A 16,759-nucleotide genomic window follows, 5' to 3' on the forward strand; every position below is an offset into this window, starting at 1 on the left:
GCCCCGCTCAGCTGCCAGCCTCGGCAGTCCGCTGCAGCTACTCCAGCGCTGGGAAGACTGTATTGTGGGGAAATGTTCATTAGCTGCTGATTCACTGTCAGATGCGATGTAAGCTCTGTCTTGAAACTTGGATGTGTAAGCATCTGCTTAAAAACTTCTATTTGAAAAGGATGTGACAGATTAGATGTACGATTAAGATGTATGATTACAAAGAATATTACTTACTGACACAGTAGCCTTTAAGCAGTGAATGTGTGAACTGTGCACTTTTAAGGAGCTTTAACTTCTGATCCCCCCCCCAAGGCCTGATGAGTTTTTGAAACCTGATTAGCTGTCAGTCAGCAGATACAACCCACAGTATGAAAACTGAAAACTGCTGATGTTCAAAAGCTCATTCTGTTTCTTCAGTTTATTGCACATGTGTGTGTGAGAGAGACAGTTTTGAGTGCAGTGTTGAGTGTTACGGCAAATAATGGTAGCCACAAAGTTACTAAATAGAAATGTTGGGGTTTTTTACCCTTTGGGTGTGAACAGTGCTCCAGCCGATACTGTGCTAAGCGTCATGCATTCACAAAACAAGAAGTTCCTCTCTGTCCCGCGGCGCTTCCCGATGAGACGGCAGCGGGATGTGGGCAGGGCAATTACAAGGCTGCGCTGGCCCGCCTGATGGGTTGCAGGCTGCGAGTGCTGCAGCCCTTGCCAAGGGTCGGGTAGGCAAGGCTGGCGAGCAAGGGCTGAGGAGGGTTTGACAATGATGTTTTGTACATGCTGATGGAAAGCTGCTCCTGAGAGGCAGGGACACCGTGGAGAAACGGGATCAGAGTGACAGATAAAGGGAATGGCCTTTGCGGCAGTGATGTTCTGGATAGATAAAGCTGAGCAAGACTGCTTTTGGGCCAGGGAGGAGAATGCTGCATTAATAAAGGTGTGAGTGTTGAGGCTGCTTTAAAAAATGCTGACTTGGGTCCTAGGAATCTGTTTCGCATTTATGCTGCTGCTTCTAACAGCATAAATAAATCCAAGCACAATATGTATGCCGCGGTTCCAGTCGTGGGAGGGCACTGTATTCTCCTTCAGGCAGCTCTGCAGGAGAGGGGAGGTGGCCGGGCTGCTAAGCCTGGTGTTGCTTCCTAAAGTCCAAGTGTTTGATACACTTGGGACCAAAGCTAACATCTCTTTGATCAAACAGATGAGACATCTGTTTGGTGGATAAAGGAGATGTGGAGAACCTAAAGAAAATCTCCAGAAAATGCCTTTGCTTGTCCTTTTGCCATTACATCTTTGGCTTGGTGTTTTCTTAGTTGTTTCTGTTAATTATCTTTCATTTCTCAGTTATGTGAAAATATTGCAAGGAAAATTGTTCAATAGATGAGCCAAGGATATCGATCTTTAGCTCACGAGTGTGATCTTTCATAGGGGAGATTTTTCTCAACTTCAAAAGGCAGCACAGCCCTGAGCAGGCAGTGGTTGATAAGAAGCTGAGAAGGCAGTCCCAGGGGCTGGTACCTGCCTTGGCCACTGGCTGCTGTGTGACTCTCCATGATGGGTTTTTCCTTCCTAGGGCAAGTCTTTTAACTTTAAAATAGTGTGAAATGAACCTCTGGTGTGAGGCTAGAAAAAGCTCATTGTAGTTGCTCTCTGCATCTAGGGCTTTTTCTTCCCTGCTGAAAATGGGAAATAGCAGCCGTGGCACGGGGTGGGTTGTTGCTGCTGTGGCGTAGCTTGTTCCAGCCCTAAAAAGCCTGTGCTCAGCAGCCTGGACATGAAAAACGTGAGCTGGTCAAAAATCAGTTGATGAGGTGACAGCTAGGAGAGCTGTAACAGCACAGCTGGGAACCAGGGCGGTAACAGCCCTTTTGTAGCCTGAACCCACCTGCGTGAGTGGTTCTCCTGCACTGGACCCAACCGACGTGTCGAGGAGCCAGGATTTTTGCTGTAATACTCAGTTTCCATACCGTTCAGTGCCAGTCTGTCAAGCCTGGCTGGGGTTTGGCCTCCAGGACTCCAGTAGCACAGTTTAAATACCCTTCACGCATTAACTCTTATTCCTTAATTACAAGCTGTCAGTTGTCATCAGTCCTCTGCTACCTTGTTTAGTAACAGGGAGGCTGGCCCTGATGCTCCCAAAGTGACAACCCCAAACACCAAGTTCATGGGCTAAATGGAGAGATTTTGCTGGGTCTCTTGATCTGTTCAGCTTCTGCAGATCCCGATAGTCCACCCCACTTCAAAGAAAGGGCACTTCCTTAAAAAGTTTGTTGTTGTCGTGAGGGAAACCGTTAAAATCAGAAGTAAACGCACCACACTGTGCCTTCAGATAGCCTGAAGCAATAGCTCAGAGGTGGACCTGACTCATCGCAGCAGGATATTGACTCTGGAGCATAATTATGATGCTTTGAGAACCTGATTTTAAAATAATTGAGGTATAAAATTATGCGCCTGGCTTTCACAATTACTACAGTTCTGTGTATAAATTGAATAACGGCCTCTACAAATGTGCCACTTGGCTATAGCAGAAATAGCAGCGAGTCTGGAAATGTCCTGCATCACCATTGTTTTCCTCTTGCTGAGAGAAGCCGGCTGCAAGCTGAGTTTTGCAAACCGCCTTGGGTTGTCACCAGTCCTGGTTGTGCGGCCGCGGGGGTTTGGCAAACCCGTAGAAAGTCCAGCTTGGTGCTCGGTGGCTGGACAGCCGAAATCCAGCCTGCTGTCGAAACGCCAGGGGTTTGCTAATCCCGGCACACTGCGCATCTCCGTTCAAACACCTTTGGCTGTTTGTAGCAATGGACTGGATGCGGGTGAGCGCCAGGGACACAGCTGGTGTTTTGACACCCGTTTTCCAAAGCTGTGTCATGGCTCCCTTGCTTCCGGAAGGGCTTTCTCTTCTCTCCGTAGCAGCCATCATGTCTGCAGTCAAACTTCTGTGTTTTGTTCGGACAATACATTAAGCGGTCTTGGTAAGCTTTGCTTCTCTATGAAGCCCCAAGGCTTTGGAAGGAGGCCACTGTCGTCAGTGAGTTGTCTGAAAGCACGATTTTGTCACCTCTGTCCCACCTGGCATGGTGTTCCCCAAGATCTGAATCTGGTGAAAACCCTTGTTTATCTTTCATGGTTTGCCACCTGGGCTCCGCTGCTCTTAGAAGGGTTAGGGCGGGTTATTTTCAGCTCAAAGAGAACCCAAGCAGCAAACTTACCTTGATAATTTTTTTTTTTTAACCAGTCTAGCTTAAAAAAAAAAAAAAAAGGGCAAACAAGTCAGGTTTGCTCTCTTTGTGCCTCCTTCAGGGACAGGCTGCTGATTCCAGGTGCCTTTTCCTGCTGGCCCCCTCGGTTTGAGGTTGCAATTTGGTTCTTGCTATTGCCCGGTGTGCTTCCAGGGCTGTTTTCTACCCAGCTTTCGGGGACTGGTTGCAGCAACTGGAATGGACAGCTGCTGGAGGAGTTTTTGGGAGTGTCGCCTTTCCAATGGGCGCATCATCAGGACCTGCTGCTGCCTGGAGACCTGCAGGCTGAGCTGAAAGACTGCTTTTAAACATTGGCCACGGGGAGGTAGAAACCTGAAGGGGAACTTTACAGCAAAACCTCAGCTCTGGTAACAGCCGAGCAGGAAGCTGGACCAGGAGCCACTGCTGTGGCCTGACATGCTCCGCGTGCTGGGTGCTTCGAGGCCGCTGCTGGTGGCTGCTGCTGTGCCTGCTTGGGGCCGAAATGGTTGGGTTTTTTAGACTGTGTAAAATAAGCCCTCTTGTGTCTTGGCCATCTGAATTATTACCTGCCTGGCACTTCATTATAAACACATTTTTTCTGTCGTGGTACTGGTTTCCTGCCATTTTATTGCTTTTAAGGTTCTATTTTTTGTTTTATTCATCTCTTCCAATCGATAGAAATATCCTGTTTTTAGCAAGCAACAAAGGCAGATGTGACTGATGTCCTTATGGTGGGAGCAGAATCGCTTTCAGAGCATTTGGGGAATGGGAGGGGGCTTTTAAATCTAATTTTCAAAGACCTCTAAAGTATAACGAACTGCTCAAGGCATGTAGCTGAGTCTCTCACTGCCATTAGCTCCAAGAGTTGGGATCCTAGCATTGTACCAATGCAGAGCTGGGGCCAGTCCTTGAGATCCATCCTCTGGTGGTTACTGTTGTTCTTTGCCATGCCACTAATTAAAAATCACCTAATGAGATTATCTCCACCAGTTCTGGAGGATTAGTCTGATGGAGGAAATCCTGCACGTGCGTGTGGATGCACACACTTCTGTGCATAGGCACGGCAGTGTCGGGAAGCGCAGTCTTCCCAGAATTACTCTCTACGGGGTTTGCCATGGCAAAGATTTTTTTTTTTTAAACACCCCCCCACACACACACACACAGATTGCTCTGACAGCCATAAAATGAAATAGAGAACTGAATTTGAAAATAAATTGTTTAGATGATGCAGCACCAGATGGATAGCTATTCCAGAAGAGTCAGTCCAGGATGGATTGGCTTTACTGCCAAATTAGAAATGTGGCAATCAAACAAAAGCAAGCTAACAGCATGGTGGCGCGGGGGCTGCGTGCCTGGGTCGGGCAAACCCTTCGGCTGGGACGTGGTGAGCAGTGCCCCTGCGTAAATTCAGCAGCGGGTCAGGTCTGATACGAGGTGAAGATGCTGCAGTGTCCTTTGAGTCCTACGCAGATTAGAAGTCGGTAGACCTGGGTTATAAATACTGGATTTTGTCTCTGCTTGCTCTGTGACCATGGGCATGTGTTTTAACCTCTCTAAACCTTGTAAAAGGTTGAAGTGCTGTGCCAACACCGAGTAGCACTGAGGCCTGTTGATAGTGGTGTCGTTTCCTGGTTCCAAGACCACGGTTTAATCCACTAGATAAGTTGGTGGTTTTTATTCTGGGTGTTTTTTCCCCAGGTGTAGGGTTTGGGGCTGTTTTTGCTCCAGCAGCTCTATCTGAAGGCTTCCAATAAGCAGGCACAAGCAGAAAGGTGGATTTTGGTGATAAAGAACCAGGCAAGTGCTTTGCGTGCTGGGAGAGTGGTCATCAGATCCTGCTGAGGCTGATTTGGCCTGACAGCAGACAGCTTCACTTCTTGTGTCCTCTCTTCCTCGCCAGGCATGTCCCGCACCGCCCCCCCCTGTAATCATTCCTTACATGATTTTGTTGCCTTTATCTGCAGCCCATAGGGAGTCTTAAGAATATTTGAAAAGTTACTGCTTTAACCCTTGATGTAGTAAACGCTGTATTTCCTGTATTCTTAAGCAATAATTTTATTAAATTGCCTCGAGCCGGGGTATGATGGGATTTTTTATTTTACGTTGCAGTTTGATCTTTGGCTGTATTCTTATGCAGCAGGAGTGTAAAAATGAGTCTGGCATTGACATCAGTGGCAGGAGGATTTTGCCTGTAGACTACTTTTGGAGGTGAAAGAGAAGGAATCCTACCAAGACAGTAATTCAGAATAAAGCAGGGAAGAAAAGTACATTTCTGCTGTCTTCATTGTTAGAATCCAAATGACTTTCTTCATCATGGTGTTACTGAGGGCCGAGGAAGCCTACTGATTGCCTTTTTTTGATTCTGAATGAATGTGAGAGGATAAAACCTGATACATTTGAGTGGATGCATCTCTGGTGTGTTGCTGACATTGGAGAGATACTTTATTGTCTAGCAACAGAAGGTCTGCCTATTCATTTTGGGCTTTTGTCACGTCTCCTCCATGGAGATGCTATTGCACGTGAAAGCCTGATTGATACGGTGGCAAAGGTCAGGAGGGTAATAGCTTTGATGGTATCCCCTGAAACAAATCAAAATTCTTCTAAAAGATTCTGTTGAGTTTGATACCAAGGGTCTGGTAGCACTCCAGGGATTCTTCTCTCTGCTATTAAGCTTATTGATATTACAAAAAATGATGTTTGCGTGGTTTTTTTTTATAGGATGTTCTCCAATAAGAATGGAAAATAACTGCTTCTCTCTTTTTTTTGTCTTTCTCTCTCACTCTGTTTCAGGGATCCTCAATGCATTTGCTTGCCATTATTTAAGGAGCCTTTACTAAAAGCTTCTGGATTGTGTTTCTGAGTGGACAAAATATTTTTGTATTCAAAATGCTTATAAAGGAATATCGTATTCCTCTTCCGATGAGTGTGGAAGAATATCGAATTGCGCAGCTGTACATGATACAGGTCAGTAATGTTTCGGCCCGTGCGGATGGGTGCAGGCTAACACAGGGCTTCGTGAGGAAGAGCAGAGTATTGCTACAGAATTAGATGTTTTAAATTTGAGGTTTGCTGCGTGCTTATAAAGGAGCAGGGGAGGAAAAGTAATACAAACTTCAGTTTATGACTTGCCGCCTCTTGTCCGTCAATTAGACCACCTCTGTTTGACCTACCTGGGGAGACAGCGGCTCATGGATAGACTTCCTATGGAAAGAAGCACTCAGCCTAAGTGTGTGGGTACCCACCTGCAAGAGATCAAGCTGTAGGGCTTACGCGGCCACCGCTTACCAGTTGGGCTGTGGTTACTGGTCGTGCCAGTTCCAGCTGCAAACCAAAGGCTCGTGCTCTTTTGTTGGGAAGAAACAGTCTAGTATAAATTTGAGAGGGTAAACCAAAGGCATAACTTTGAATTTAAGAGGGGGGAATGTAGATGTAATATTTCTTTGCGTATGTACCACTATGAAACAGATACTAATCAGTCTAGGCATAAAACTTAGATTATTTTTAATAGGCTTCTGAATACTGACGGGAATTCTTGTTGAATTCCCTGTCTTCAATAAAGCAGTTAATTAAAATGTTGGTTTTTTGTAACTCAAATCCTCTGTGCCCGTGTTCTCCCAGTGTTTGAAATCCAACCAGGAGCATTTTTAAAAGGAAATGAATCTGAAGTGTTATTTCATTGTCCCACGCTTTAAATAAAATTTAATTTTGCTCATCGAGCAAAACACACATCTAACACTGAATTTGCAGTAGAATTCTGCTTTCTCTGGCAGGATGAAGCGATGCTAGAAAAATCTGCTTTGGCTTAAAACCTAAAATGAATTAAGAAAAAAAAAAACAAAACAAAACAAAAACCAAAAACCAAAGCAAAAGCACAACCCCCCTATTTCTTCCCCGACGATCCAACTGTGTTCCTTTAAGGACTCGTGCACTTGGACTTGACTATTAAAACAGTGTAGGTGTGTGTTTTCCAGTAATAACAGTCAAATTCCTTTTTCTGACACAAATGTATCATCTTTGTGTGTTTAACCTAAATGTTAGCATAAATGAGTAAACATTTTTCTTAGGTAGCTTCTTTTTTGTGTATCTTTTCCTGATGTTGTAGCTGCTTTGAATGTTGTTGTAATTCTTTTGTTACAACTTTTTCTTCCAAATTTGGCTCAGCTGTTTTGAATAAAGAGCTGGTTGATGGAAGCAGTGTATTAGCTACGCAGAAGTTGTCAGTGAGCAGCAGAGCGTACAGGGGAATGATCTGATTAAGGAGGAGGAGCCCACCTGATTTAACGGAGGATGAATCGTTAACTGGGGAGTGTCTGTGGGGGCCTCCTGTGAGATGTGGAGGACTTGGTCAGGCAGCTAAATTTGCTGTTCGCTTTCAGCAGTTAAAATATTTATTTTTATTTCATTAATGCAGAACGCTGGATTCCGCTTTGTTCACTTGACAGTGATTTTGGCCATATCTTAACGTCAAAGGACTGGATAAGCCATGAGGGTTTACATGCAAGGGGAAGTTTACTGGCCCAGGAAACTACTGGAGAAACTACACCTCCGAGTTGCCATCCAGCCCTGCTTCAGACTGCTCTAATTCTCTAGTGCATTGATATGCAGCAAAATAAGATTTCCTCTTAGATCAGGTGCAATAGCTGGTGTCAAGTCAGGTCTCTGATCTCCCTCCAGTTACCCAGAGCAGGGGAGTAAGCTGGGAATCAATTATGGGAATTATTGGCGGATGAGGCCAAGGAGAAAGAATGTGTAGTATTCCAAGAGCTGCTGCTGAAAGATGAACAAAATGAACTATTTAAACTGGACCTGGTACTTGTTAAAGGAGATCAGGCTTTTGTACTAGACATCACAGTTAGGTATGAGAGTAAATTAACATCCTTGGTCGATGCAGCAGCAGAAAAAGTAAAAAAGTATTAACATCTTAAAGATCAAGTTCAGGAAATTACAAATGCCAATACTATCAAATTTATAGGATTTCCTTTAGGAGCACGTGGAAAGTGGTATCAAGGCAACTACGAGTTGTTGAAAGAACTGGGACTCTCCAGTTCCCGACAGGAGAAGGTCGCTTGTCGGTTATAGAATCGGGTGTTATTTACTTCAGTAGATATTGTGTATATATATTTGCCAGTCAGGCACGGACTATTTTAAGATCTTAATGAATTAATGAATTGTAATTGTATGACTCAGTGAATTGTAAATAAACTGACTCTTTCTATCTGTCTATCTAAGGCGGGAGCCGGACCCCAGAGTGCAAAGGGCAAGCGCGACAAAAGCTTGATAATTAGGGTATTGATAGTATGTAGGAATGATAAGGGGCTCGAAGTCACGACACGTCATCTATCCTGCCAAAGACATTAAATACCGGGCTTTACCAAGGTGGACAGGCCACCTTTACTTAACCCGGAAAAGGAACATGTATAATTTTATATATGTTCAATAAATAGCCCAAGATCCAGGTGAGCTAGAGAAGTGCATGACAAACAAGTGACTTTACTGTGTTATGTGTACAAGTAGTACAAGAGGAAAAGTTAGCTGTGCTTTCTATTGAAAATATTAGTCTCAGTTCAAATTTGAAAAAAAGAAATAACAAAACCAGAAAATCCACTTAGGGTAGAATGTGGAGTTTATATTCTGTTTCTTAGTGTTTGGTAGCGATCTGCTTCAACTCTTCCTGAAATTGGTGGAAAGATTCCTGCTGACTTCGGTGGGAGCTTTCCTAGACCATGTTATCAAATGTCCTTTTTCTTCAGTTTGATTTAAAAGCAGAGGTTTTGTCTTTGAGACAGGCACTGGGAAGAGAGCAGTGGGGAGCATGGCTTCTTTCTTTTCAGAGAATGAGAAAGTGCTTCATGTCTGTCTCTTTATTTTTCCTCTGAAACGTGTAAGGAGGCCACAGGAGAAGCAAGTTCTGTATGTTGAACCCCCTTAGGGGAACAAGCTGAGATATCTGTATGAAACAGCAGTGTAGAGGCATTTCTTAGAAATCTTTGGCTGAAACGTAGAACAGAATGATTTAAAGTGGTTCCCACGGAGAGGAGCGATTCTTAAAAGCAAAAGGTTAATTTCAAAGGCATTTGTTATGTACACTACGGTGTCGTTATTGCTGGACACACTAGTTGGCCTGGTCCGGTAACAAGCAGTTTTCCAACAGTGTAAAAAGGAGATGTCACAATTATTCCTCAAGGGTTTTAGAAAGCCTTGAGCATGTACTTGAAGTTGATCGCTCATTGAACTCCACGCTCACGAGTGAAGATCCCCATTAAACTCCAAACCAGTTGGTATAAAATTGCTCTTTTAAGAGCAATCAGATAATTTTCCTAGATTCCAGTATCCTCCAAATGAAAGTTTTCTGAAAGGACCTTCTCATCTGAGGGATGAAGCAACTGGCCCATGGAACCCTTTCTGTGGAAGTGGTGCCTCAAAGCCGTGTGGGCAGGGATGTTCAGGCTCAACTGTAGTACTGTGGTCACTTTTCAAAGATGTTTTCATGAAGGTTTTTGCTTTGCAGTGGAAGGTCCTTTCGTCTCCTTTCATGAGAGAACAGTCCCTCCTTCTTCTCAGAAGTCTTAATGAAAATTTCCACCAGATTTGATGTAAGCAGCATCACGCCCTAGTAGCAAAGGATCCTTCCATTAAACCGGGACAGGCAGTACTCATATTTACTATGTTTACTCGATGGGAGAATTAAAATTGTGCAGTACGTAATCCAGCACCTCTATTGGTTCTCTGTGCCACTAGGCAGGTGAGACATGCAATAAATCATTGCGTGCGTGCCCATGTTGCTCTGTAATTCCTCTTATAAAGTTCTCCAGGCTGGAGAAATGCAGGGGAGCGGCCTGCTGCTTTGCTTTTTAATTTTTTTTTTTTTTTTTTTTTAATTTGAGGGTTGGGGGAGGGGAGCAACAAGTCTCTTAAGCGTTGCTTTCTGCTAGCTTCTGAAATACTATCTACAGAGACAGTGGTTTTAGTACTTTAAGTAGCACTTAAATTCTTCCATAAATAAGTTAATTTTACATTACAGCGAAGGGCTTAATGTACCCTTGACTTGCTTGAAGCCTAGCAGATCTGAATGGGATTGTTTTTCTCTATTAAATTTTAGGCTATCAATATCTGTATTTTCATGGGAAGCCTCTCACGCAGTGGTGTCGATGTGTTCAGGTTGGGAGCCCTTTGCTGCATTAGCCGCAGGGCAGTTAGGTCTTAGCTGTTCCGTATGCACAAGGGGTTTTTTGCATCATTGCTGAGTTTTTGTCTCTTTTGCTATCCAAGTTAAAACATACTAATTTTTATATCTGAGCTCAGAACCAGTGATCTTCCTTCCTACTGTGATCTGGTTTTATTCTGGTGCATAAAACAGGCAAAGTATTCCAAAACGGTGAAACCATTCTTTGAACCTCTTTTCTAGACAGTAGTTTTGTAGTGTAATTTTTTTCCTAAAATCTGTGCGCACATTTAAAAGTCTGTCCTGCTTCCCGGGGTGAGAGATCTCTAGATAAACTCGCCCTTGAGAGTCACCCATAGGACTGGGACAGCTGCAGTTTGATCTGGGGAAACTGCAGTCTCCTATCCTAACATAAGCAGAAAGCAACTAGAGATGTGTGCTGAAATGAGTTTCATGAAGCACAAACCATTTATGGAGGGACAACTGTAAGCATCTGTAGGGATTTCTTTCTTCCTGCAGAAATGCTGAACCGAGGACTCTGTCCTGGATGTCTTCTCTGACTCTGCACGTCACATCAAAGGCACGTGCAATATTTCTGTCTCTGCGAGGACTTTGAAACCTGTCAGACACAAAGGATAGGACCTTCCTATCTGTTTTATGCATTAGATAGATCTTATTAAAGGGTCTCTTAATTCTTCCTCTTCTAAGTGTCCTGCATACTTGTGTCTCAACAGCTATCCTTTCTTGTAAGACTTGCTTCCTTTTCTTGTGTGTTTAGGGAACCTACCTTTCTGTACGCCTCACCCTCACCCCAGAAACAACGCACACTTTAATGTCAAGTCTCTGTCTCATAAAAGCCTGTATTCCAAGCTCTGAATGCATTTGTCAGAAAGATCAGTATGTTATTAGCCAAAGGTCAGTCCATTTATCGTCTTAATTCCATTCATTACTGTGGTTCCATATGCTATGAGATTCCGAGAGACTGTTGCCCTTCTGACCCTTACATAAGATGAGAGAATTCCTCTTGTTATTAAATCTTATATTTATATCGGTGTGCATAGCTTACTTTCTCTGCTGTAAATAACTCCGGTCCTCATTCTCTCCATGCAGTTTTCTCTGAGTACTTGTGACCTTCCTCCAAAGATAGTGTACTTTAAAAATATTCTTCTGGACCTAGTGATTGCCTTTTGAGGATGAGACTTATTTTAAGATGCTGTGTCATCCTTGTAAGTTAATAACGTTAATACTTTGTCATTCAGCACTTCGAGGGTCCACGGCTGGGGAAGGACTCTGAGGCAGTCTGTTAAAGATAACCCATCTGCTCAGCACTGTCTGCTGAACTCGGGCAGGATCCTGGGAATTGAGGGCTCTTCTCGTCTTTTAACATGAGCCTCTCTTCTACAGTCCCTCAGGGCTTTGCATTTATTGCCTTCCCTGAAAAATCAGAGTGTTTCCAAGCATCTGCGGTGTGCTGTACTCACCTGTCGTGACTGCTGACCCTGAGTCACTTCCCTCCTTTCCAAACGATCGTGGTTTTGTCCGTCATCTCAGTCTCCAGACCCCTGCCCTGTCCTGTTTTCTCCTTCACTTGCGTGTAGCTCTCAGACAGCACCTTTGAGAATAGACTTAAAAAATGTGCTCGGTGGTGGTAATTCTTGAGGCCATGTCCTGATATCTGGGTGCAAAAGTCGTGTCCCTTAAACTGTTAGCTACGCTTAGCAATTGCCAGCAGGCTCAGCAGATGGTGAAAGATTGATTGAGTGGGGGAAAACAAACTAACCCTTCATCTCTGGACACTGAAGAACAGGATGGCTGATTATTTTTGTTTCGTTTGCAGATGCCTTGGCCATCTGGACAGATAGACATATATGCTTTAATTTTAAAAGCAGGTGACGCTGCTGACAGCTCCAGAGACCCTGGAAGATTCACAAGTCTAAAAGCAAAAGCCTGGTTTGAAGCTTTTCCGCCAATTTCTATGCTGCAGCATTCAAAACCTGTGACTTCTACGTTCTCTCTTCTTCCTCTGACTTTCTTTGTGATCATGAGGGCTTGCATCCTTTTGAAAGAGGAGAGTAAGACACTCGCAGTTGCTTAGCTTTGAGAACAAGGGCGGTACAGGTACGTTCAGTGCTACCAGACTTGCGGTCTAATTTGCACAGGTGACAGCGACACCCATATGGGTTAGCATTTTGGGAATACAGCATTTCTGTATTTGCTACAGAAATAGCAAACATCTTTTTTGCATTTACTTTTTTTCTTGTTTTGTAGCCGTTATCCTGGAGCAGTTCTTAAATTGGCTGTTGTTCCATACCTGGTGAAAAAAAGATTGATTTTAGAGTAGTGAACTATGTTGCCTTGACAGTTCGCGTGCTCTCTAACAAAACTGAGTTGAAGCTGAGATAAGGTTATAACACAAAAAATATTTTAAACTTCAGATTTGTACTGGTTTTAATACAGGATGCAGCACTGGCAATCCTACTGAGCTTGTGGCTGTCAAAAATCCTTTTTCCTTCTTTATTTTATTCTTATGAAAGAAAATTTCTGACCTGTCTACCTCTGGACAAAATCTTGACTGTTGACCCAGATTAGGTTCTCACTTTTTCAAATACCGGAAGGCAAGTAATGAATTAAGTATTAGAACTGTGGGGATTTCTTTAAGCCAGTCCTCCAGTATTTTAGCATACAGCCTATCGTTAGTGAACACTTGCATTGGGTTCCTAAAATCTAAGGGATGTAGCCAGAGAATCAGAATTGATCCAAAACACCCTGAGTTGAAGTTTTGTCTCTGACTGACAATATAATAATGGGCAACTTGCTTTACCTCCCTTTAAACTAGGGACAGTAATTCTCACAGACAGTGTCTGTGGAATAGTTAATGCAGTGAAAAATCTGTTTAAAGACAGGGAGGGAAATACTCAAGGTAAGATGAAATACTGAGCTGGAAGTGTAGCAGACATTTTGAAAGATGGACCATGTGGGCTAAACAAGTTTGAGGTGTCTCCATAATAAAGTGATTCCTAATTCATGTGCTTCTGGCACATCCAGCCCTGGCTCCATAGGAGTGTGACTGGGTGTCTTTGCAAGGCGGAGTGATTAATGAGCGGCCATGAGAATGGTTCTCTTAATGCTGTAAATTATTTATAGTCCTGCACAATTGATTGTCCCCAAAATATCCTGGTCTTGTACAAACAGCTTCATTAATATCTAGACCTGATTCTAAATAATGCAGTGCATACAACGTTTGTACAAATGGATGCTGCGGATGTTTCTGCTCTGTCTTGTGAGAGTCTGCTGCTGACAACCTGTCCTGCCTTTAACTTTTAGGGCTTTTTTTAGGAATGTGTTTCACCTTGCAAGAAAAGCAGCCAAGAATGATGGTGCTGCAGATGTGGTGCAGGTAACCTGCACTTGCTTGGGTGAGAATGGTCCCTTCTTCAGGGCCTTCTGCATGCTCAGCTTTGCTCTGTTTCTGCTGGCTGGGAGTCTTGCAGGATTTTGGGCTGAAAACCCAGAGGGAGGAGGTTCTTGCAGCTGCAAAGGGCTGTGACCCCCACCTCAAACAGCTCTCGGGAGAGTGAAGGGGTAGCAGGAACAGACCCGGGATCTCCTGGACACTAACGTACCTCCCGTCAGAAAGCAGCTCTACATGTGCTTCTTTATGACAAGACGACCCTTCATGGGTGACATCCTCTTCTTCTTGTGTGCTTAATATCTCCTTGGAGGCAGCATTACACAGTGACTGAAGCATGGGTCAAAAGGCCAGCAATTCCTGTGTGATAGTCCCAATTCTTGCTTGGTAAACTTGAGGGAAGAGCCCCATAATATCCCTGCTACAGGCAGGGAGGTGATCAGATGACAGGTCCCTGCAGAGCTGGGAAGGACCCAAAGGGGAACCCTCCTGGAAATTGCAGCTAATCAGTGCTGGATTGGGAAGATAGATGCTAACTACTTTATGGTTCCTATCAAACTCTTCTGCCTAATAAGCTAATGTGGTTGGATATCCCCAGTGAAACCAGACTATCGTGAGAGGGAAGGGCAAAAGGTACTTGGCTGTCCTCGTGACTCTGAGCATAACCCCCAGCTGCAGTGTGTTGGACAGCCCCATTCCTGCTGAGACTGAGTCACTGCTGGGATCTCTGATCTGCCAGGAGAATGCATCGCTTCCAAACCCAGCGTTGGGCAGGGATGTGAACGTGGTTTGTTGATCTGTAAAGTGAGTGGATCCGGAGGAGGCTGTGCTCATGGTCAGCAAAGTCTTAAGTCTCTGTGAAATGTCTCCGTATTGATAGAGCTGTCCTCTTTGGCCATCTGATACAGCAGCCTGGAAAGTGACAGTCTTTTCATGGCATTATGACTACCTTTCTGCCAGGATGGGGAGTCTTCTGATTTCTCTCCACACACACACTTTACAACTCTCTCTCTTATTTTAGGACTCCTTTTGTTTGTTTTTGACTGGATGGTAGGAACACCTAAGACCAGGTTTTATGTTTAGCTGGAGGAGCACCAGTGTTTGGGGGAAGGGGTATTGCCTAGATGGAAAAAAGCACTGTGCATTGCCCAGCCATTGATCAAACCTAGAAGGAAGATGTTTAAAACAGCTGCTCTTCTGCCTTTATTTATAAAGCCATAGATGAGGAACAGATTTCTTTCTGCGCTCCCCAGGGTTTCAGGTCATTCCTATGTGTACAGTGCAATGAGGCTAGGAGTCAAAGTGCTATTGTAAAGCCTCGTGTTCTGATTGTTATCTTGTTGATTCAAACTAACCTTCCTTTGCTAAATAAGTATTGATACTGGCCCTTCATGTATTTTTTTTTTAACAGCACTAATTGGATTAAAATAATTGTCATGCGTGAAGGATGCATGTTAGACCGCAAAGGGTACACGGAAACCTCAGCTGTGGGTACCATGGTTACTAGTGACATCACTTGGTTTGCTGTTAACAGTAATGATTTGTGTGCAGCGCTGAAGCCTGAGTGAAGATGGCCTAAACTAAACCCAGTGGATTGCTGATGCAGTCCCATTGCCATGGAAACAGACGTTGCAGCTTAAAGATGCCTGCATTCATAATGTGATGCACATGGTATAAACAAAAACATGGTCCTGTGGTGTCCACAACTTCTGAAAGGGCACGAATAGTGTTACTGGAGAGAATGGGATATCCCATTGCAGTTGGACTTGGTTTCCCATTAAAGTAGTGCCAACTTAACTGTGCACGATGAGATATAGTAAGCCTTGCCTTTGAGTAACAAGAACAAAACTCACAAGTCCCTTACTGTCCTCCAACCATTTTGTTGTTGAAGGGCCGTCAGTCTGACTTGACAAGGATTGTGTCTGGTTTGTACCTTACAAAGTGCAGGCTCAGAAGTACTATTAAAACCCATCCCTGGAGTAACAGGGTTCCTAGCTCCTGCCTACCTTCAATACTGTCTTTCCAATAGAACCATTAAGACTGTGCTCAACTCCTGCAAAACTGGAGTAGAGAAGCTTCCCTGTCTTCCCTGTTTGAGGACTGTTTTGCTGTATTTTGGTAAAGGCCCCTGCTGAAGCCAATGAAGAAGACTGCTGCGTCATGGTTAGGGTGCTGAAATGGGGCTTGAAAGATCTGGGTACTAGACGTAGCCCTGCCAGCAGCTCTGTGCCTTCAGGTTACTTTCTCCCTCTTCAAAATGGTGCTCTCTTGTTGATTCCATCATCTTTAATGTGAGAGGACTCAGCTATTCTGACTGTGGCACAAAAGCCTTTGACAGCAAGAAGTTGTGTGTGCTGTTCTACTTCAGCACTCTACTGCATTAATAACAGTAAGGGTGATTTTTATTTTTTATTTAGTTCATGTAACTTCCTGTTTGCTCTTAGAACATGTTATGCGCTGATAAGATTATGTTGGTTTTGATCTGATCAGAAGTTCTCCTTCTTGGCTTCTGTAAGAGTGGAATAGTACCGTCTCCTCTGCTCCCTCCTTTCACACTGAAAAAAGCTTTTTGCTCAGGTATCGCCCCGATTATGGTGATATGATTTGAACTGAGTGTTTCAGGTCTTTGACACACACATTTTGAAAAGAAAAAAAAAACCAGCAAAAACCAGCTTGGGAAGTATCACTCTACTGTACTTTTAGAGTAAACCACCATTTTGTTTTCGTAGTCAAAGACCTGATTTTTGATTACCTGCAGTAAATACTGACCATGAATGGTGCCTGGTCTATCAGATATCTGTATCAGCAGGCAGAAGGTTGCCGGTGGTGAAAGCAGATTGCTCGTAATGAATTAGATGTCAGTTCAAATGCTCAGAAAGGAGTGGTTAACAGAACACAGAGCCGAGTCATACCGCAGCAAGAGACAGCTGAAGATAGAACGGATACACCCGTGTGCGTGCACATCGTCACTGTACATGTTAC

The 16,759-nt window shown here is 44.0% G+C and overlaps 1 protein-coding gene across 7 annotated transcripts in view; it reads left to right on the forward strand.

The window, feature by feature from the left end:
- The window catches only part of PITPNM2 (phosphatidylinositol transfer protein membrane associated 2), a 142,264-nt gene that overhangs the window by 63,258 nt on the left and 62,247 nt on the right, over positions 1-16,759 (forward strand). For 6 of the 7 annotated variants that reach the window (XM_076352574.1, XM_076352579.1, XM_076352578.1 and 3 more), the window contains exon 3: positions 5,997-6,170. In XM_076352574.1, the coding sequence (XP_076208689.1) occupies positions 6,093-6,170 (78 nt within the window). In that variant the 5' untranslated portion in view covers positions 5,997-6,092. Of the gene's footprint in view, positions 1-90; positions 109-5,996; positions 6,171-16,759 lie in introns of those variants that run through there. The other variant, XM_076352577.1, reaches the window with a different exon arrangement.

The sequence above is a fragment of the Aptenodytes patagonicus genome, chromosome 15, assembly GCF_965638725.1.
Source record: "Aptenodytes patagonicus chromosome 15, bAptPat1.pri.cur, whole genome shotgun sequence".
Taxonomy (NCBI): domain Eukaryota; kingdom Metazoa; phylum Chordata; class Aves; order Sphenisciformes; family Spheniscidae; genus Aptenodytes; species Aptenodytes patagonicus.